We start from the raw sequence: 21,350 nt of genomic DNA on the forward strand, positions 1-21,350 counted from the left end.
CCTACTATGGCAATGCATAAATTGAAAACATGCAAATTTGTTGTGAAAAAGATAAAGGGGGAAAAAAAAATCTTTTTTTTTTTTTTCCCCTGTTCCTGTAGACATCTGGTAAAACTGTTCCTGGATCTTGTTCTTTAACATAGAACTATTTGAATAACTTTATTCAGCTTTGGTTAAAGAAACTCTGCCATCATAGAGGTGTCATCAAAACTTTTTATGTTTAGCAATTCCCTTACAAGCTTTAGCTTCTGTTCATACTCAGTTGCTAGCTCACGTGTCAGATGAATGCTGTGAAAAATACTAATGTTGCAGATGCGGGGATTGTGATGGCCTTTAGACTTGGCTTTTCCATCCTGTACTGTAAAGGAATTGGGTTCCCTAAACAAAGTGGCAGCTAGCAGACTAACAGGGAAGCTAGAGTCTAATGTGTGTGTGCGTGGGACATGAGGGATTGGGAAAGCAACTCCAGGCATAAAATGTGAGGAGCATACTTGTAGAAACACTACACCGACTATTTCCAGGGCATTTATGCAGGAACTCTGTGTGCAGTCATGGAAAAGTTTATAATTTCTGTAGCACTTGTTTGAGAGAAAAGGGATTAACTATTCTTTCCTTCTTCCCACTCTGGGGTCTTTTATCTTCTCCTGCTCCTTTCCCAGGCCCTGACTAGATGCCTCCACTAAGCATTGCATAGCTACCAAGCTTCATGTAAAACCATGTAACATCTTCTATAAATATTTAATTATCCAGTTTACATGTTTTCAAAATTACTTGCAAAACTTTGTCTTGTGGTCAATTTTCTGAACTAATGCTGGAGATAAGGCAAAGAGTGGTGTACAATCCCTCAGGCAATATCTTGCCTGAAGCTATGACAGTGAAAGGGTAGTTTCTTTGGGTTAAGGCAGTGTGTGGTGTGGATTAGGGCCAAAGTTTTGTGGGGTGGATTTGGGGATTTTCCAGTGTGAGCTTTGAAGTGTTTTGTAGTTTGCTAAGTAAGCTGGGAAAAAGCTTGCATGTCACTTGTGGAGTAGGTGGTTTATTGAAGATGGAGCTCAAGCTTGTTTATTAGGCTTATAATGAACTCTTACAAGAAGGGGAAGGAGAGCAGTAATCTGTCAGTATCTGAATACCAAAGGTGACAGTGAAGCGTGACAGCGAGGCAGAGAGCTGGGATGTCTCTAGGTAATATACTGTTAGTCTGGAGGTTGAGAGTAGTTCTGAAGTGTGAAGGAATTAATAAAGATTTCTCCCTTGATTTTGTGCTGCCTTGGCTACCTGCTACTATTACTGCCACCCTTCTGATTGCTCTTTCTCTGTCTCCAAGAGAAAGTACAACCAGAGGGAAGGCAAATGTGCTGTTGTTGAAGGTGTGCTCTGTAGCAGTGTGTAGTTGCTGGTATAGAGAACCGGTTGTTGTCTTCATTCAAGCTGACATATGCCAGTGTGACTTGGCTGTGACCAGCTGAGACGTGGGGAGGTGTGTCAGAACAATGGAAAGTAAGAGTGTCACTTCTCTATTCTAAGTTTTGAATTCAGAAATGAAGGACGTCTCTCTGTCCTGCTGGGGAAAGAGAAGCTGCAGTGAAAGGGAGAGAGGCTGCCACGACTATTCACAAAATATGATTGCTGCTACATCTGCCTAGGAGACTGTATTACTGACAGCAGTTTGTGTGGAAGCTGAACAGTGTACAGTCAACCTCAGTTTAACCTTTCCTATTTCCAGCTGTCATTTTGGGATAGGAGCTCTCCTACAATATTTCTGCTTAGAGGCTTTTGGAATCTAATCTCTTGTATGCCATGTTAATACGTGTACTTTAATTTTCTTAACTTATCCATTTCCTCATATTTTAAAAGGACAGGATTCATTACAAGGGGAGGATCTTTGAGCAGTAAGGCCAGGTAAACAAGTTAATGAAAATGAATATTATGTTGTTCAGTTTAGACAGTGAATACAAGCAGTACATAACAACAGGACATGGGAAGGTGCTTCCTGTGTTCTTGCTGCTGTAAGCTGTACTATCTCTGAGTAATACATATCATAGAGATGAACCAGGTTGATATCGTGATAGGGGACTATTCCTTTTGCATCCTCTACCTGTTTCTTCTGTATACTCTCTAAGCACATTGGCAGGTTAAAGAAAGTCCAGTGATTCAACTTTGAAAACTGGTGATTAGAATTTGCATTACGGAGAAAGCAAATCTGAATTCAGACCAAAACAGAGCTGATACCTTTCTGATGGTGGATACAGAACAGACATCCGTTCCTTTCTTGGCTACCCGCATAAGACTTCACATTGTTAACAGTAAGAACTTCTGGTTTAGGTGAAGTGGGGTCAGAAGAATGCAGTGAAGTGGCAGAAAACCTTTCTGTCTAATAGTGGAAAACTTCTCCTTTTCCTATTTTTTTTTTCACTTGACAAGTCCTACAGGAAAATTCTTTGTAAGAATTCAAAGCAGTATGAATCCAGTTGTTGAACCATTCAGCCCACACACATCATCAGTGCCTGTCAAGTGTGCATTGCAAGGCCTATGGAGTAGCCCAGAACTTGGACAGGAATAGATCACAGGGGGGGAAAATGATAGTTGCTTGAAGCAAAGCAAAAAGAGACGGTATTAGTAAGCAGAAGATAGTGTTTAGGAGAGTTTCACTTGATAAAATAGACTCTTTTGGCTGAAGATGTGCCTCCACATGTGGACAATCCAGCCTCTGGTTTAAGAGTACTCTTGGACTCCTGTCTAATTTCAGGCTCCCACATAGCAGCATCCACGAGTAATGCTTTGGCTTGAAACAGTCCTATCCTGGCAGATGATGATCTGGACTCACTTACTTGTGCCTTCATCACTTTGGCTGGATTAAAGCAATCTGAGACACCTGGGCATGAAGCCTTTAGTGTTTATGAAAATAGCTCATGCAGAAATGGCAGCATATGCTTGTGGTAAATTTTGTTATTGGGAAAACATCAAGCTCACCCTTGATTTTCTCTACCCACTTAGTGTATAGTTTCTGAATTGCTTTTAGGATCTTGGCCCTTATCTTTTAAGTGACACATATTCTATTCTTAGTAGTGGCCTCGAATAAAATTGGAAAAAAGCATATCCCTGAAATGAAGTCATCTTCTGAAAGATTGTAAGATTTCTCAAGAGTTTATTCTAATCTCAGGTTAACATCTTGAAGGTTTTACAAGCATTGGAGTTTTCCTACTTTTCACTCTTACTTATATAAGGCCTTTTTCTATGACTTTGATTTCTCTAAAAATAGTGTATAAATTGCTGTTGAAGTATGACATTCTGTGGCATGCAAGTTCCTTTTCTTTCCTGGAGAGAGCAAGTGTGGTGGATGAGTAGCCTAGTTAATACAGTGGAAGAAAGGTACAGTAAAGTATAATATGAAAAGCTATAGAGTACTGAAAGTAATTGTAGCTGGTATTTCAGAAGTAGTAACACTCTTCCATCTAAAGCAAGTGCAAAACACAAGTATAAGGAGTGTGGACCATTGCCAGCGTTGTACTTGTGATCTGTTACCATTCTGATATCCACAGGCTATTGATAGAAGCTCTAGAAATAACTTGTATTTTCCATTTGCAGACTTGCACTTAGCATGAAGCTAGTCAAACTAGCTCTGGGTGTACGTATTAAAACCAGCATTGAATTCTATTTTATAAAGCTTGGGAGATTTTTGAAAGTAGATTTGAGTCACTAAATGTTTTGTTTTGGATTTTTTTGATGCGTTGCTGAGGTGGCCCATGATATCCCTTAAGGTGGTAGCATCCTAATAAAAGGAAAGTTTTTGTACTGAGAACTCTGGAACACAGTGAAATACCTTCTGAATAGTCAGTCCCCATGGAAATGTAAATTCTGTGGGCATGGAGCTCAGACCACCTAATAATTAAGGATGGGTTCTGTAGAAGGAAACTAATGCAAGCAGTTGCAAGGTACAGAAATACTGTTGTCTAACATATTGTCTGTGTCTGCCAGGGTATATATTCTCATATTTCTGAGTATGTTCAATTAAAAACATAAGCTGAGAAGCACGGTAAACCTAAATGCCCTTGCTTCGAAGTACCGAGGGAGCCATGACTTCCTGAAATGGCTTGCTGTTTGTGCTCAATATCTTCCAGGATCTGGCTGAAAGTAAATAATTAAAAAATACTTTCAGTATGCTTTCAATAAATTATTGTTAAGATGGAGATAATGAAATCATAATTAAAAACAAAATATTTGGTAGGACTATTGTCACTGTTTTCAAAATGGAAGTGCTAAATCCTGGAAACTTTCAGTTAAATTGAAAAGAAATTCAAATACTTTAAGCTGTGGAAATATGTGGAAAGGGAATCCAAACTTCCAAACCCTTTTCTGTTGCCAGATGCTCTGATTTCATATGTAGTTAAAGCTGAGAAAAATATGATGCAAAATATTTTGCACTGTTAACTTTGCCACTTAGTTATGTCATGGAGGGTTCCCCCCCCGACTTCCACATCTGCATTTAAGGTTAAGTTTAATCTGATGAGCATCTTCATGGATTTGCTGGTGCACTTCTTGTGGAAGCACCTATTTCTCAAAATGACTACTGAGTGAGGGCAGTAGCAGCTTCATTTTCACTGAGAAATAAAGTCTTTGTTTTCTGGCAGTTCTTTCTAAATGAAGGATTTTTTTTTTTTTTTTTTTTTTTTTTTTTTTTTTTTTTTTTTTGGGTGTAACCTGTGAGATGCCTTTGTATAGTTCAGATTCTTCTAAACTACAGAAAATAATAGGGGAAGGATGAAGAGAGATGATTATTAATAAAACAAAGTGGAGATGCATTCTTTTCTGAACTTAAACTTCATTGCATAACCAGGTGATCCAAATTTCCCTCCCTCTCTCCCCCTTCCATTCTTCTTGAACACTCCTTTTTTCTGCACTGAGGCTTCACCCATATCTACTCCCCTTTTCTTGCAGCTAACCCTGCCCTCCTTGGTACATACTTTTCATCTTGGTGGGGCTTCTTTGGATAGCATGTGTTTGACTTTACCCTTTCTTACTCCCCTTTTTCTCTGTTGAGACGTTGGCATCTTAAGCTGTTGTGGGACAGGAGGATTGTCAAAAGTGAAGGTGTTTTTCCTCTCATTAATTTGTTTTGGGTTTTGGTTGTTGTTTGTGCATTTTTTTGTTTGATTTTGGTTTTTTTTGAACTTGAATGCTTGCTGTTAGATCTCTAATTATTATCAGTGTCTTATACTGGTCATTCTTTCAACCAGATGCCCTGGATTCTTCTCTCAATTTTTTTGTTAAATTTATTTTTCCACAAAGTCTGAGGCCTAAAATCAGTATTGAATCAGGATTACATGCAGCATAAGAAAATGATTGCTATTGGGCTGGATGATCATTGCAGGTCCTCTCCAACTGCCTCTATTCTGTTACATTATATTCACATTCTATTCCATTATATTTAACTTGATAGCCTGTCCTTGTCTAGATATAAGATTTTGCAGATGTCACCACAGATAGTATTATCATCTGCTTAATGTTTGATTTTTTTCTTTTAAAGTTGTTTGGTGACCTGATCCTAAATGGAGGCACTGCCCACTTTGTCCTGACTGTATCCTAGCACTGTCCTTTATGTTTGAAAGAGGATGTACCTGCATCTGATTGCAAGTTAATTGGTATCTTTCTGTAATGTGCTCGCGTGGTTGTTCAGTCAGATCTGTGAAGTGATCTGACTTGCCTGTGGCTACGTAATTTCTGAAGCAGATGAAGTACAGTGGCTGGAGTGTGCACCTCAGCAGGTGATGAGCTTTCAGCTGCAGTACATCTGTAGGTTGACAAAGGCTGATCATACAACTACAGATTTAGAAAGCAACTTTTGCACAGGATGTAATTTTATGCACTTTAAATTGTCATGGTTATCAAGAGAAAGTACTCTTTCCTGAGGACTTTTCGTGTGAGAAAACTCTTGCAGACTGCTGTTCCCATTCTCATTTTGACCCTTTCCTTTTCTACCACAGGTATATGATCAATTCTCCTCTGGCTGCAAAGCAGTGGAGGGGTAGTATGAGCAATTAGCAGTTGGTTGCAGGAAGCTCCTTCTTCTCTCTCAGAAGCTTATATTGTTTCAGCATTTATTCTTCATAAAGAGATGTTGATAAAATTACTAAATTGTTTCAGTGCCATTTTGTGCTCTATTCCTGTGTTCTTTTAGAGGCTTGTAATGTCCTCTGTGTTGGGTCACCACAAGCATTTCTGTACCCATGCAGTGACCTGATCTGGTTTAGTACATAGTTCAGTAAAAAGGCTGGCTTTAGATGGCCTGCTGTGCAGCACAGATGGTCTTGTACAGGTAAAATGAAAGTGGATAGCTGAGGAAAGAGTTTAAAGATTGGATAGTTCCAGTGACCACTGGAAAAATAGGGAAAAAATGCTTATAAAGTTTTAACTTTGTAACCAGATCAGGGAGTGGATCTAGCTTTGTCCTTTGGTGTCCTTCTCCCTCTTACATTCTATTCCCTTGGGAAAAAAAAAAAATCGTTCCTGAAACCTTACAAAACAAAATCCTGGGCTATTTTTCAGTTGAATCAATTATTTGATTCATTTCAACAAACATCTGTGATGGTAGTGCATGGCTAAGGGAGTGGTGGTGGAATCCTTGGTTACAGTATAGGTAATACCTTTCAATCAGGAGGTTACCACTGTTTCCACAGTAAACAGGCTGATTTTTCTGTGTAATTATTGGCTGTAGCAGCGTTCATATGGAGCCCAGATAAACTTGTAGCATTGTCTTGCTCCTCATTGTGATCTTTCCTACAGTTCCTTTCCCTGTACTCAACTAGGTGACATATTTGAGATATGAAGGGCTGCATAGTCCCTAAGAATGACAGAATCTTGGAGCAGATGCTGCCTTATTGGACAAATTGGTCTGGCTTTTACGTTGTATCTGGTTTCCCGGATGCCTCTTGAGAAAGTGGATTGGCAGTTGTAGGCTGTGTAGTTGTTGATGGTAGAAATGTTTCCACTCTTTCCTAAGATGTCCATATAGAGTACACAAAAATTGACCTATGCCCGTATGAGATTTCAGGAAATACTGAATGTGGTATGCATATGTAGTGTGATTGCTCCAAATGTGTGTGTTTCCCAGGACCAGTGGATCTTAATTCATGGTAGGTCCTATTGTGACATTTACTGTCTAAAGCAAAGTAGCCTATTTGGCCAGAAAGTCCAGGGACTACGAATTTAAGAAGTCAAAAAAAAATGTCTAGCATGATATGTACACTGTTAAACTGTAAAAGCTCCTAGGAGAAAAAACTTCCTTCTCTAAGACATTGAAAAACAGACTAAATGCACCTGGATGTGCCCCTTGAGGATGAACTATATTTTTTTTATGTGGAGAGGTTTCATTTAATGAAGTCTCATTGCACACATTCTGTCCCTAGCTGTTGCTGATGGGTGGTCTGTGTAGTGGTCTGTGGTGACATGCTTGCTGTATCTAGCAAGCATGCCACTTGTTCAAGAAAGACTCTGAATCTTTATCCCTCTTTACAGGTTTGCAACAGTGAGGTATGACCAGGCATCCAAGAACATTAAAAACCAGTTCATGCATCTGACCAACTACAGTGTCAATAAGAAGAGTGGAGATTATGTCAGGTACTTGGCTGAAAAATGGAACTTGATCTCTAGAGGTTGGATCAGTTTAACTAAGTTGGTTTAATGCTGATCCATAGAGGTAGACCAGTGGTGTCAATCTGCTTTTTTCTTTTATTTTTAGCTGTGATGATCCTGAAGTAGAGGATTATGGAAACAAGTGGAGCATGAGCGCAATGCTGAGGTACTTAAAACAAGAGGGGAGAGACACTGCAGGTCAGTACAGATCTTGTTCTTTTATTCCTTTGTTGAATCTTAATCATCTCACTAGTGTGAATCCTAAAAAGTCAAGGAAGAGCCCCAATGAGTCCCAGTTAGCACCAGAGAAGGGTGGAGGGAAGCACTGTTCTTTATTCTAGCATTAGAGCTGTGCATTTATTCCTAATCCCCAGAGATGAGGCCTAACCCCTTCCTTTTTGCAAATAGTATTCTGAGACTTTCTCAGAGTGTGTTTCCTAATGTTTTACCTACATTTCCCATTTCTTAAGGTCATTCCATTCCTTCTAAAAGCTTCCCTCCCTCTACTGCTCCCATGGCCTGTTCAGTCTGATGAGTGACCAACCCCTGGAGAACTATGCCAGTTTGAATGACTCTTGGATGTGGTGTCATCTTTCCATGGCTCAGGTTTTTGCGGAGTGTTTTCATTTCAGTCTGTGTTTCATATAAAAGAGCTCTCTCTTCGACACCTTTGCCAGGTCTGCTGGGAGTAAATGCATCTGCAGAGCAGAATCCAGGTATATCCTTTAAGGGAGGAATTACCTGTGATACTGAGGCATCAGTTAAACTACTGATAGCAGCTATGGCCCATATTGCAAATGTTGCCAGGGAACACTTAGATGTTGGAGAAAAGGGTTTGAATCTGGCTTTCAGATGGAAGTAGGCTTTTTCCTCCATCATGTGCGTGCATGGCTGTCCAATCACTTGCACGATATGTATGCAGCAAGCTGTGAGCACATAGTTATTTATATTGATACCTTTCCACACCTCACCCCAACCCGAAGTATAAAATGTACCCTCCTAATTATTAAGTAAACTGCTGAGCAATGCAAGCAGGTTTCTTTAACTATACATTAAAAGGCTTCTTGCACCTTTTTCTAATGCATCTAGTTCTGGTAATAGGGAGGTAGAATGCTGGCTGGAATATGCTGGCCTTGTCTCGTCTGGTTTTTGTGCTCTTGAATGTTTATATGCACTGTGATGTTTCCATGCTGTGTTGGCTTCACTTGTCTTCTAGCACAGAAGTTCACATCTGAATTTGCTTGCATACTCCTGTAATTGTTCAAGTCCCTGCATGTCATCCTCTGAGCATGAGAAATAGCAATTGTAGGCCTAAAGTAAACTCTCCAGTCAAGTGGTTTGTAGTAGATGCTCTTTGAAGCAGGAATTACCAAATGTCTGTGTGGATTTGCTTGTGCTTCCTTTGAGGGGTGGGGAAGCTGTCCTTTCATCCCTACTAAGTTTTGAGAGCAGAACTCCAGTATTTGTTCATTCCCTCCTCCTCTCACTTCTCTATTGCTTGTCCTTGAAAATAGAAACTAAGTGTGGTGTTCTTTCTATTGCATGACTCATCCCAAGTCCAGTGTAGAATCCAGGTCTGCATCTAATGTCTGTCTTTTCTTGCCTTTTGCTCCCTCTATCTGCTCAGACTCCTGTTCCTGAGCTCTGTTCATAGGCTCATGCAGGAGCTACAGAGTGCTTTCTTACTGCAGGTTATCTCTAGGTCAGCAGGACTGGAAGCTGTCACCAGTCATATAATTTTGAAAAGATTTATGAACTTTGGTATAGGAACAGCTGCTTTAGAGGAAGGTGCAACATCACAGAACAGTTATTTTATAAAAGTCCACAAGAAAAAATTTTATATCTTGGAGACTAAGGCTTATTTTTTGTAATTTAAGGGCTTATCTCACTAACCCACTCTGGTTTAATCCTTCCTAATACTCTGAGTGGGTGGTGGCCATATTCCAGCTGACTTGTGCTGATGTATTTGCCATATGTTTCTGCTTACCTGCACTGTACATATACTTACATTTATCATTCTCATTTGTGAGTATTTTTGCCCTAGCATACTTTTGCATGTATCTATATACTTATGCTTGCATGGATTTCTAAACATCATTGCTTTGTCATCCATAGGCTCTTACGTGCTTTGGTTCACAAAGGTATCTGTCCATATGCATATTCTCATGCCTTTGTAGATATTATGTTTTATTTTACTTCACAATCTACTTTTTCCTTTTTTTTCTCCCCTCCCCTCCTTGCAGCACTGATGGCCAACGTGGAGGACCTGATTATCAAGACTGTAGTTTCTGCTGAGCTGTCCATTGCCTCAGCTTGTAAAAGTTTTCTTTCACATCGTGGCAGCTGCTTTGGTAAGGCATTGGGGACATCTTTGGTTGGCTCTTGAGTACTGTTTGAAATTTCCAGCTTTGTGATGCTCGAGAAAAATGCAATTCATAATGCTAGGAAGCTGGAAACTGTTTTGGGTTTATTTCTTCTCATAGGCCTCTGTGAGGGCAGGGGATGTTGGATCTTGGTTGACCCTGTACCATTGTCAGTCTTCAAAATCTCGTGCTAGAAAATGAAAATGGGATGATGAAAAAGGACTTGAAAGGAAACTGGGGAAGTGCTGGAAAGTTGAAGTTACTGACCCACTAGTGCCCTCTCAAAGGACTGCTGTTGGATGATTAAACAACTTTTACAGCATTTTTATTTTCCATTGTGCCACCTGACACAATGTAGTTCTGCATTTTCCTACGTGCGTCTGATGACTAGGGAGAAACGTGAAACCCGGTGCCTGGAATGATGGTGGTGGTGAATGGTTTGTGCGTGTGCGAGACCGCCGCAGGGTGGCGTCAGAGCCCATTCCTGGCAGGCGCTGGATGCACAACTATGTGCTGGCAAAGGGATTTGAGAGCTTGCTGGCAGCAGATGCTGGGACGAGGTCCAGAAAGCAGCGGCTGGTACCACAGTGTGCCTTCTCCCACTTTCCAGTGGCTGCTTCCCAGCCTTCCCTGAAAAGGCCTCCTTCTGCTCATAGCTATCCTTTGCTCATGTGGATACATGCACAAAGATGGAGTCCCAGTCAATGCTTAAACCGAAAGCCAAGCTTGGCTTAAGCTAGCCTGTGTTTAGATATCAGGTAAATTAGCTGCAACAGGTGAAGTAAATCCATTTATGTGGTCCTTGCACTGCACTTTAGATATTGACACTTCTGTAGCTTTTAACACTCCTGTATAAATGCTGTTATCTTTAGATATTTGGGGGTGATGAGACAGAACCTGATGTCTTTGTTCCAAGTTGAAGAACCTTGTAATGCATGGAGATTTGTGAATTAAATTATAGTTTTGGTGAAATAGCACTTTATTGGTTGCTGCTGAACTATCAACAACAGGATTTAAAAAAAAAATAAGCACACCAAAGAAACTTCAACTGCCTCTTTTTTGGCTTCTCCCTTTTCCTCCCTCAGTTGTGTCTCTCAGTTCCTCTGAGCTGTGTATGTGGAAACTAATATTCCTCGTGCACTTTCTGCTGGGCCTGGCTCTGAGGTTATCCCACTTCCTGCTGCCTCCCTAGGGCTGCACTAACCACCCTCTTAGATGCTCCCCCACAAATAAACTGTTTTGTTCCATCTATTTCAGTGTAAACATAAATTAAGAGCTTCCCAGGAAAGAGAGCTTAAGTAGGAGCCATACTGCTTCCCTAGGGAGCCTTAGGCATTTCCAGAGCTCAGTACTTTTTGCCACTTTCCCCCATAATTAAAAGTGGTGGTCCTTGTCCCAGGATTTGAACTGTCGTCATGCTGCGTGGCTCATTTGTCATCAGTGTTTCTTGTTCTGACACTCTTTGATTGTGCCACTTTTAACCCTGTTGTAAAAAAAAGACACTTTTTCTACCTGAAAATGTTCAGAATGGTTCAGTGCATAGCTGTTAATGTGAAGGAGAAAACTGGGAATGAAGATTTCTGGGCCAGCATGCAGAGTCTCACAAATCTTTTTGTTTTCTTTTTTTCATTCTGGGTGTGAACAGTGTGTGCCCTGAGAAGGGCTGATCATTTGAAAAGTATCTCAGACTTCAGAAACCTTTATCTGAGATTCAAATGCAGAGGTGGGCCTTGTTTGGAAAACTTCTAAAAAATAAAACTGTGTATTCTACTCTAGTTTTTGTAAAGCTATTCTAGGGAATAGGATTCCTGTACAATTGCCACCTTCTTGATAAAAACTAAATTATAACTATTATTTATTTAGATGAGGTTGACAGCTTCAGCAATTCAGTGGTCCTTCATCCTTTTCCAAGTAGATGTTTTAATGTGTAATGTACTTGTTTTCTAGATTAAAAGGAAAAGAATTAATTCATGCCTTCTTCGTTTTCTAAAATAAGACTGGGAAGATAGTCTGATTTCATCTACTAATGCTTGCCTAGAAAGTGAGAGTGGTAGGTCAGGATGGTTCTTATTCTAATGCCAAAGTGGAGTGCTGCTGACACTTTGTGGAAAGATTGTAGTGAGTCCCATTTTGGCTACGTAATGTGAGCTGTTTACTGCATTCTAGTAATAATCAGTTTTCAGAAGACTTGAGATGCTCAGTTTTGGTCTTCTGAAGTGCATCACAGAAAGCAGTGCAAGTACTACATGATTTTGTTGCCCTGTTCATGCACTGTTAATAACAAAGTGATCTCAAACCTCTATTTTGTTTTTTGTAATTAGCTAATAATACCTCATGTAAAATTAAGCTCCTAGTAAAGCCTGTCTAAATGAGTAAGTAGCTCCAGAGGAGGGTATCCTGCAGGTCTCCAAACCACTGCATTGTCCTGAAGTTGGTAACCAGTTGAGTTGTTGGTTACCTCTGGAGCCTTCTTTAGGGGAAAGCTGAATTTTGCACTGGCGTCGAGGGATGTGACGTCTCAGTGTGGGAACAGGAGGTACAACAGCGATGCATATGCCCAAGCCAATTAGAGACTGCATTGTTCTCCCTCCTGAAGTAAGCACTTCTGGGTAGGCTAGAAGAGGCAGTGAGGCCTGCTTTCAGTCAGTCTGAAAAATCTCCCTGTAGGATGGTTTAGCAGGGCATGAAATGAAGGCACTTGTGTGCAGCACGTATTTTTGTCAGCATCCAGTGCAGCACTGGATTTTCTGCACTCACTGAAACATGAGCCTGAGAAAGCAATAGATTTAAGTCCCCTGATTCATTCACAGTTCTAGTCAAGCCAGCTGTGACACTTGAGCTCTTCTGCAATCAAGAAGCCAGGATAGGGTAATGGGCATGTTGGTCCCACCAAAGGAATGAGTTTCTTATTTAGCCACTTCTGTGTCCGAAGGCCAAATTGATCAGGCTTATGCTTGTAATCACATTTACATTAAGATGGTATAGAACAAACAATAAGCTATTGTACTTCTTGAGCGGTGCTGACCTGGAGCTAAATGCTTAAAAAAGTCTACATTTGTATCTAATCACCAGTTTCTCAACCACCTGTGGTTGCTGTTCTTCATGAACATTTTCTTTTCTTAGTAGTAGCAGTTCACCAATTTGGGGGAAGCCTTTTGTAGTATTGAACAATGCTGACCTGTTCCATAATGACTTCTGCAGAGCACTAAAAATTTGATGTTCTTAAGGAATCTCTGTATACACTTGCTTGACGTGAGGTTAAGTCCCTGTTTAGTGACTTGGGTCAGCCATATATATACCATGCCTATTCCCTATGTTTTTCTGCTTTCTTAGATGACACATCACAGGAAAGCTAAACAGAGATTCCCCACCCTTACTTTTTTTGCACAGCTTAATCCATTCTATTTTTATAGCCTTACTATCAATCTTTGCTTTAAAGCTGGTATGTAAAGATGCCATTTGGAATCTGAAAAAGGTTGTCCTTAGAGTCCTCTGGCTATGATCAGATTCAGGAGGTCTGTACCTTTCAAGACAGGTATTTTGATAATCTAATGAGCAAAGTAGGTTTTGTCACGTAACTTTATCTTCAGGCTCAGCTGACAGTTTTGTTAAATTTGAAGAGGTAAAATTACGTCAAAGAATAGGTCTTTTAGTCATAGGTAAAATGGGGGGTCTGTCCCTGCACTGTTCTTCCTACTTGTCACTTCATGGCTCTAGATGGTACCTAACTGATTGTTGATGATTTAGCACCCAGAGCTCAGCTGAAAGATGCCTGTTGCTGCAGAAGCTTTCTGATTTCTTTAGGAAGCTGTCCTCAGCTTGGTAGCACCAGTTTTCTCTCAGGATGCTGGGGCAGACCTAGAAAGAGTTGAATCTTGCAAAAACAGTCATGAAGAAATGACTAGCATTGCCGATTTATCATCAGTGGACTTGGGTTACCAAAGTCTGAATCAATCCTGGCTTCTCATTCTGTCTTCTACTAATACTGGTTCCTGTAGTGACATTAAGGTCTTTGGCAGATAGACAAGAACACCAAAGTAAGGAACACCAGATTATTCTTGTCTCCCGGTTTTCTTGCAGCTAAGCTTCTTGGAGTTTAGAAGCTTAAAATCAGAAGAACTTGGGCTAATAAGGTCGGGAAAGATTCTCTCTTTCTCCTTTGCCTCATGTACCCATCTATCTATGGAGTCAGCTGACTTTTATTTTGATCTACCTGCTACTATGTTTTGTTAATTTAGGCACCTAAGTTTGTGGAGGACCAAGCAGCTGCACATCTACTCTTATGTTCCTCTGTGTCATAAAGGGAAGTTAAATGATGTCCAGCAATGGTTTCTGGGATATTAAGCTCTTTGCTAACTATGATATCACACACTGGGTTGAAAATGTTTCTCTTTCATGGGTGATAATTTATTTACCCAGTAAGATTAAGATTATAAAGGCAGCCTGGTTTGCACCAAGACTCCTGTTCTTTGATGTTAGCCTTGAAGGTGGCCTGATTAGCTTTTCTGATTTCAGAGTTGAAGGATGATTCTGAGTCTCATTTTGGTATAGGTAATGAGCTCAGATCAGCTGTAATCTTCTCTTCACCAAAGAAAGTAGTGGTTTATGTAGAAGGAGAACAGACAAGATGGTGAAAGGTCTTGAGGACAGGACTGACAAGGAGTGGCTGAGGTCACTTGGCTTGTTGATCTTGGAAAAGTCTGAGGGGTGACCTCACTGCAATCTACAACTTTCTCAAGGAGGGCACTGGAGAAGGAGGTGTTGATCTGCTCTCTGGTGACCAGTGATAGGACACAAGAAAATGGAATGAAGCTGCATCAGGGGAAGTTCAGATGGGGCATTAGGAAAAGGCTCTTTACTGAGAGGGTGGTCAGTCACTGGAACAGGCTCCTCAGGGAAGTGATAACAGCAGAAATCCTGTCAGAGTTCAAGGAGTGTCTGGATGATGCTCCTAGCCACATGGTTTAGTCTAAGGTAATCCTGCAAGGAGCAGGGAGTTGAATTTGGTGATCCTTTTGGATTCCTTCCAACTTGAGTTATGACTCTATGTATGTATTCTGAAGTTAATCGACTTCTGAAGACTTTTATTTGGAATGGGACTAAGTGTCCTTCAGGCTTCAGTAGAAGGAAAGAAAGTTGAGAAGTCATGAGTGGGCTTTCTCTGGTTACCTATACTGCAGAAAAGTGAGGCAATCACACATTTGGCCAAGCTAGTATGACAAACTCTGGCAGATGCAGGCTGCATCTCATGGTGTAGACAAGAACAACAACATGTGGAATAATTTTGTCCCCTCTTGCTGGGTCCTTTCCTGTCATAATGCTGAGATAAAACCTTTATCTGTTAAAATAAAGCTCTATGAAAAAGGGAATTAAGCTGTATTAGTTAGAGTGCAAGGCAAATTCCTGCACAAGACTACAGCACCAGTACTTTTCCCAAAGCTTTTGGTGTCTAAAGTAGTCTTCTGTTTTATTACATGATATGACAGTGTGACCTCTTGCTTATCAAAGCATAAATTATTATGCAGGTCTTTTGTAAGAGTAACAGGAATGATTTGGGACCTGACTGTGATAGCCCCCAACATGTAGATTTGTTCATGTCCTTGTAGCTGAATTGAAACAGGTACTGTACCATCACAAGGTAAAAGGATTGGAGCTGATTTACAAAATACGTGTAATCTCTGAAGCCTTAATTTTGGCAGCATGTTCAGCAAAACAGTATGGCCATCACTGTACTCTTGCAAGTTTTTCTCCCTGACACTGACTGGTTGTTGCTTTGGATGAAATTGTAGCACAGTTAACTTTTCTAACTTTTTTTTTCTAACACCTTTATTCATGTTGTCTGTAAGCACAGCCTGCAGGATACCTTTATATAAGCACAGAAGAAGTAGGAAGGGAAAAGGGAAGACTTGAATTTCAGTGGCAAAGATGTAATTCTTTGCGTTAGGAATGTCTGTAAATACGCTTTTGCATAAAATCAGATGATCAGGTTTTTATTATAAAACCAGAGGAGCTGCATGCTTTGCAGTTTTTTTTTTGTTTGTTTGTTTGTTTGTTTGTTTTTTCACTCTGTGTGTGTCCTTTTGTGACTTCAGGTTGTCTTCAGTCAATTGCAAAATATGTACTTTGCAATAAAGCTGCTTTTTTCCCCAGGGAACAAACTGCAAACAAAGACCAGAATTACAGTGACCCCCTAGGAATTGAGTTTATTCATTCTATGCAAAATCATGAAAAATTTGTGCTACCACGCTATCACTTGTGACTTACTTTCTAGACTTAAAGAGAATAACAAATTCTTTGGGGATATTTTATGAAAGGGAGTGCCAGTGCAGTCTTGGACAGGATTATAAGTTAAACTTGGAATACATGGAAGTTTATCAGAACCAAAAAGCTTGAGACCATATCTCTAGCCTTCCTCTTAGTCTTAAATTATGTCACTGGCAAAAAAATCTCTGGCTGAACTGCTGCCGTTAGACTGCAGTCTGAAGCTAGGCCTTCTTTTGGGAGGATGGGAAGCTTGGTCAGCAATGCCTTCTCTATGGGGGTTAGAGGGGAGAGGCAGGCTGGTCCTGCTGCGTTTTGGCCACAGCTGGTACCTTCTGATATAATTCCAGTCTCTTCAGCAAACTGCAGTGGTGAAACATGTTTTTGTGGATTGTAGTAGCAAGAGGAGGGGAGCAAGGGAAGGCTCTGTGGAAACTTGGTATCTTAGTTTCTTCTGTTCTTCTCTTACTAACAACAGTGGCACTAGGTGGGTAGGTGGGATGTCATGAACGTACTGTTACCACAGAATGAAGCATATTTTTCAGTCATTCTGTTTTCTTTACTTTCTCTACAGAGGGAAATGACAGTCCTGGTTAGAGTGGTAATTGCAGAGGATATACTTTTGATCTTGCTATGCTCATGTGACTCCACATCTTTGTCCTGCCTATTTTTACAAATGACAGTGGAGTTTTATAGTGGAAAGGATACTACTACTTTCTTCTGTGTTTAATCTAGGTAGTGTCTTTTCTAAGTGTGGAAGAAGGCCAAGGACATATTTCTGTGTAAACTTCTGACTGTTGAGCACATTTTTGTGTTAAGTCCTATGTGGAACCTGTGAGGCTTGATTCTGTTTCCAGGACATGGATATTGCATAGCTCCTGGTGCTGTGAGGTAGCAGAGACATCTGTCTAGGGGTTGTAGACATGACCTAGAATACATAAACCTTGGGGCATTATGGAGCATCAGTGGAGTCTTCCTAGGAGACCCTGAGGCATTGCAGATGACATGAGAAGTCTGATGAATTGAGTCAACAGGAGTACCCTGAAGAGCTTACTATCCTAATAAACAAGGCAGACACAAGGGAAAGGAATGTAAAGCTCTAGCAGCATGGTTGGGGCTAGCTGAGGTCAAGAGGTTTCCCATGTGTATCTGTAAAAGTGGACAGAGTGAGTAACTGGGTGGGAAAAATGGAAGTTTAAAGAGCAAGTGATTTGCAAGAGAATTGTGTGGGAGAGGAGGACCATGTCAGAGGAGCCAAAATGTAGCAGAGGTCCTTTGAGGGGCAAAGGAAGGGAATGGCCAGCAGCAAAAGAAGCAACAGCTAGTCAAAACAAAATGTGCTGTTTCCTGACTGGGGCTAGGAGGTTGTAGATCAGCAGCTGCTACAGGCCCACTCATTGGCTTCTCTGTCTTGGGCATGAGCTGCCTATCCACTGGAGTTTTCTATGCCATTAAGAGTCGTGGGTCGTCACCAAATCAAAGATTGTATTTTGAAATAATGTATTAAAATCATCAGAAGTTTCCCCTGGTCAAAGTGCTTTGCTAATATTTACACTTAAAATCCCCACCTCCTCCTTTCCTCTCTACTGCAGCCTTTCCTGTCTGGGGAGCAAGAGAGCCAAATGCAGATTCAGCCTCATTTCTTTGGAGTGAACCAACTCTAACTCTCTGCTGTTTTGCTTCCCACTCAGTGTCTGGCTACAGAGTCTAGAAAGTGAGCACGCAATGCTTACTCTGCTGCCATTTCCTCCCCTTCCAAGTCCCCCCCACAGCTCATTAACTTCCCATTATAAGATACATGAGCTTTTGCACAGCTGTCTGCATATGAAGATCTTGTTAAGCAGTCTAGCTCCCCAGAGCCAGCATCAACGTCAGGCAGGCGACTCAAGGCCAAGGCCAGAATTCAAGGAAAGCAGCATGGCAAACTGCTTTTACTCCAGTCACTACGGAACTGGTTAAGTCCATGGAAATCCTCCTATTCTGCCGTACCCTGTTCTGTGGTGTTTTGAAAAAAAAAATTGTCTAAGTTTCCCTGGTGATCATTAACTGTATTTCTTAATGCTGGAAGAGGGAATTGTATAAATGGCAACTTCTGATTTACAGTCATTTTTATGTAGCATCCTTCTTGCAACTCTTTCCAAACTGGAGAGAAGGTGTGTATAGAGTGAGATATTAAAATCAGTCTTGGAATGGGAAGCTGGCTTCAGTCTGACCTGTGTAGAGTAGAACACATCTAGCAGATGTAATATGTTGTAGAATGTTTTAGAAACTAGAGAAAAAATATTTCTATTGAGGTTTTCAGCAAAGTGGCAAGCTGTCAATAAGCTAATGGGTTGTCCATGGGAGGTTTTCCGTGTAGATGGAGCTGCCAAGAAGTCTGTAATCCCATGGGGATATTGCAGAAAATATACAGGAATAATTGAAAAGAAGCTGATGCTTGAAAGAAACAAATTTTCTCTAACTGACTGGAACAATGAATATAGGGATTAAAAGTGAAGAGGAGAATGAAGTTCTGTTGTTTCCAGGATCCAGTGGAAGAAGTAGATTGAACCTGCTGTATGTGTCAATTCTACATGAAAGCAAGTAGTATTAACTACACTTTGTGGGCAGCAAATAGTTTATTTTTCTATGTAATACTTCCCTAAGACTCCTTCTTTGTTCCCTTCTCTCTCCCACAGACAGAATATATTTAATCTTGATTCTGAGGAAGTGAAAAGTCCTCCTTGTGGAATGTTATTTGTTTGGCCCTAGAGAGTTCACTGGATTTAACATAAATTACTTAATAGGAATGACCTGATAGAGGCTAGTGTTGCACCTTACCTGAATGCTTAAAAATGCAGTAAGATGAACTTAAGAGTGTCTGCTATGTTTTCAGAGCTGTATGGTTTTGATGTGCTTATTGATGACACTCTCAAACCCTGGCTGTTGGAAGTGAACCTGTCCCCATCATTGGCCTGGTAAGTGATTTCCAGTTTCATATGAAGGCTTTTGCTGGAAATGGTTGTCCTTGAAACTTGTGGTCCTAGGAGGGCATGATTTCATGATACCTGCAGGTTATTTGTTCCACTGCCGATTGACAGAGAGGATAATCCTTTGCTTTTTCCTTTGCATAAACAAACTTGTTGCAGCAATAGGTTTTGAAGGCGCCCGGTTGGGATGTCATTTTCTTTTTAATTATTTCTTTTCCACAGTCTGTCATCATTAACACTTTGTAATCTCCCATCATAGATGTATTTTGAAACTTTGCAGACTGTTGGGTGGGATTTCAGTCTGTTTGGCTGATAGAAGCTTTAAGGTTATGGAATCCAAGCAGAGTTCAGTCATTATGTTGAGTATGTAGATGAATGCTCGGGCTCAAATGTTTGGCCTAGTATTGTCTTTAGCTAAAATCTAAAGAGTGAGTGTTGTCTTGACTCTTCTGCCAACCCTCGTGCTCTAATGAAAATTGAGGATTTATCTTTGTAGGTCTCTCAATTATGATTTAATGTGAAAGAGGCATAGTTAATTGTGGTTTTTAAGAATTCTATGACAGCAACTTTTATCTACTTCATGAAATGTAGCATAGATAAATTCAAAGAAAATGTCTTTAGCTAAGCAGAGCTAAAACAAAGCTCTACGTGTGTGCATTAGGACACTAAAAGATGTGGGAAAAGGATAAACAGATTAATCTGTTGCTGTTTGATCTTTACCTATATATGTGAAAATCGCCTAGTTTTCTTCCCATGTTGTTTTTGCCTCTGTTAAGAATCAGTACAAAGAAACTGTTTTGGGAAATACACTGGATGCTGATGCATTCTTCTCATTTAATGCCAGACAAATAATTTCTCTTGTCCTCTGTTGCATGTGGGGACAGTGATGCTCCTTTGGACCTGAAGATCAAAGCTAGCATGCTCTCAGATATGTTCACTCTTGTAGGTAAGTGTAACAAAAAGCTCATTCAATTCTTCCCTTATTTAAAACCAATAAAAGATAGGTTTAGGAGCTGCATGCTATTAGATGAGTATAATGGAGGCAAACTTCAGTTAAGGAAAGCAGTCGTATTTAGCAGTGGGAAGTGGTATGTGTACACTTCAACTTCAGGATAATCTGTCTGATTGTGATGCTTAGGTGGTCTTAAGAGTCCCCAGTTTTGTATTTGAAGACACCACTCTTTTTTAGTTGGTTTTGAAGCAAATTACAGTTTTTAATCAAAAAATGTAATGCAAGGTACAGTTTTGGATTAAAGAAAGCAAGGTATAAAACCAGAAGGCATCCTTATTGGTTCTTGGGCAGGACAAGAAGTTTGTGTACAGACTGAGATTGTGAACAGGAATGCTAGGTTTATATGTCAGGGTTTGCCCGTCTGAAAGTTGTCATGTGGCTCCTGATACCCACAGGCTTTGTGTGCCAGGATCCAGGCCAGCGGTCAAGCCGGTCCATTTATCATTCAGCTGAATCTGTCAGGAGAAATCCATACCAGAAGATGCAGGTAAGTGCTTTTTAACAAGCCAGAGGTGAGAAGGATGTCAAAAGGTCACATTCATTGAATTTGACTCACTGGTGAGAGAGGCAGTGAGTGAGATTATCTGGATTTCTAACATAACTACAGAAGAAGAAATTTTTGACTGTGTGGGTGGCGAGGCACTGGAACATGTCCAGAGAGTTTTGTGGAATCTCCATCCCTGGAGGTGTTCAAGACCAGGCTGGATGGGACACCGGGCATGCTGGTCTAGTGGAAGGTTCCCTGTCCGTGGCAGGGGCATTGGAGCTAGATGATCTTTAAGGTGCCTTCCAACCCAAACCATTCTGTGATTCTAAGAGACTCAGAGGATGCACCTCAGTTATGCACCTGAGTTATTCAGCTGCTTTCATTTTGTTGTTGGTAACAAGCTTCCAGAACCCTAGAGCTTTATGAATGTCTCCAAGACCTCCTTCTAGGCAGAAAGAGCATCTTGCATTTGAAATTTAAGACTTTTTTCCCATTCTGTCTTGGAATCTCTCACTTCCTCTCTCCCATGGATCATTGGATTGAGGCCTCATGTGGCTTGCTGTGACTGCCCATTGCCTTTTCTGCTGAGCTAGTGCTTTCTTAACACTGTAATGCTGAACGGCAGTTGT

General features: G+C 40.6%; 1 protein-coding gene across 8 annotated transcripts in view; it reads left to right on the plus strand.

The window, feature by feature from the left end:
- Nucleotides 1-21,350, plus strand: part of TTLL5 (tubulin tyrosine ligase like 5) — a 133,822-nt gene that overhangs the window by 17,698 nt on the left and 94,774 nt on the right. For all 8 annotated transcript variants that reach the window (XR_003570892.1, XM_027880804.1, XM_027880806.1 and 5 more), the window contains 6 exons: nucleotides 7,513-7,614; nucleotides 7,736-7,827; nucleotides 9,873-9,980; nucleotides 19,129-19,210; nucleotides 20,107-20,168; nucleotides 20,630-20,721. Coding sequence is in view for 7 of the 8 variants with exons in the window: in XM_027880804.1 (XP_027736605.1) it covers nucleotides 7,513-7,614; nucleotides 7,736-7,827; nucleotides 9,873-9,980; nucleotides 19,129-19,210; nucleotides 20,107-20,168; nucleotides 20,630-20,721 (538 nt within the window). In the remaining variant the exon portion in view is untranslated. The remainder of the gene's footprint in view (nucleotides 1-7,512; nucleotides 7,615-7,735; nucleotides 7,828-9,872; nucleotides 9,981-19,128; nucleotides 19,211-20,106; nucleotides 20,169-20,629; nucleotides 20,722-21,350) is intronic.

This window comes from Empidonax traillii, unplaced genomic scaffold, assembly GCF_003031625.1.
Source record: "Empidonax traillii isolate 1590-97213 ecotype Southwest subspecies unplaced genomic scaffold, ASM303162v1 scaffold74:size2480735, whole genome shotgun sequence".
Classification (NCBI taxonomy): Eukaryota; Metazoa; Chordata; class Aves; order Passeriformes; family Tyrannidae; genus Empidonax; species Empidonax traillii.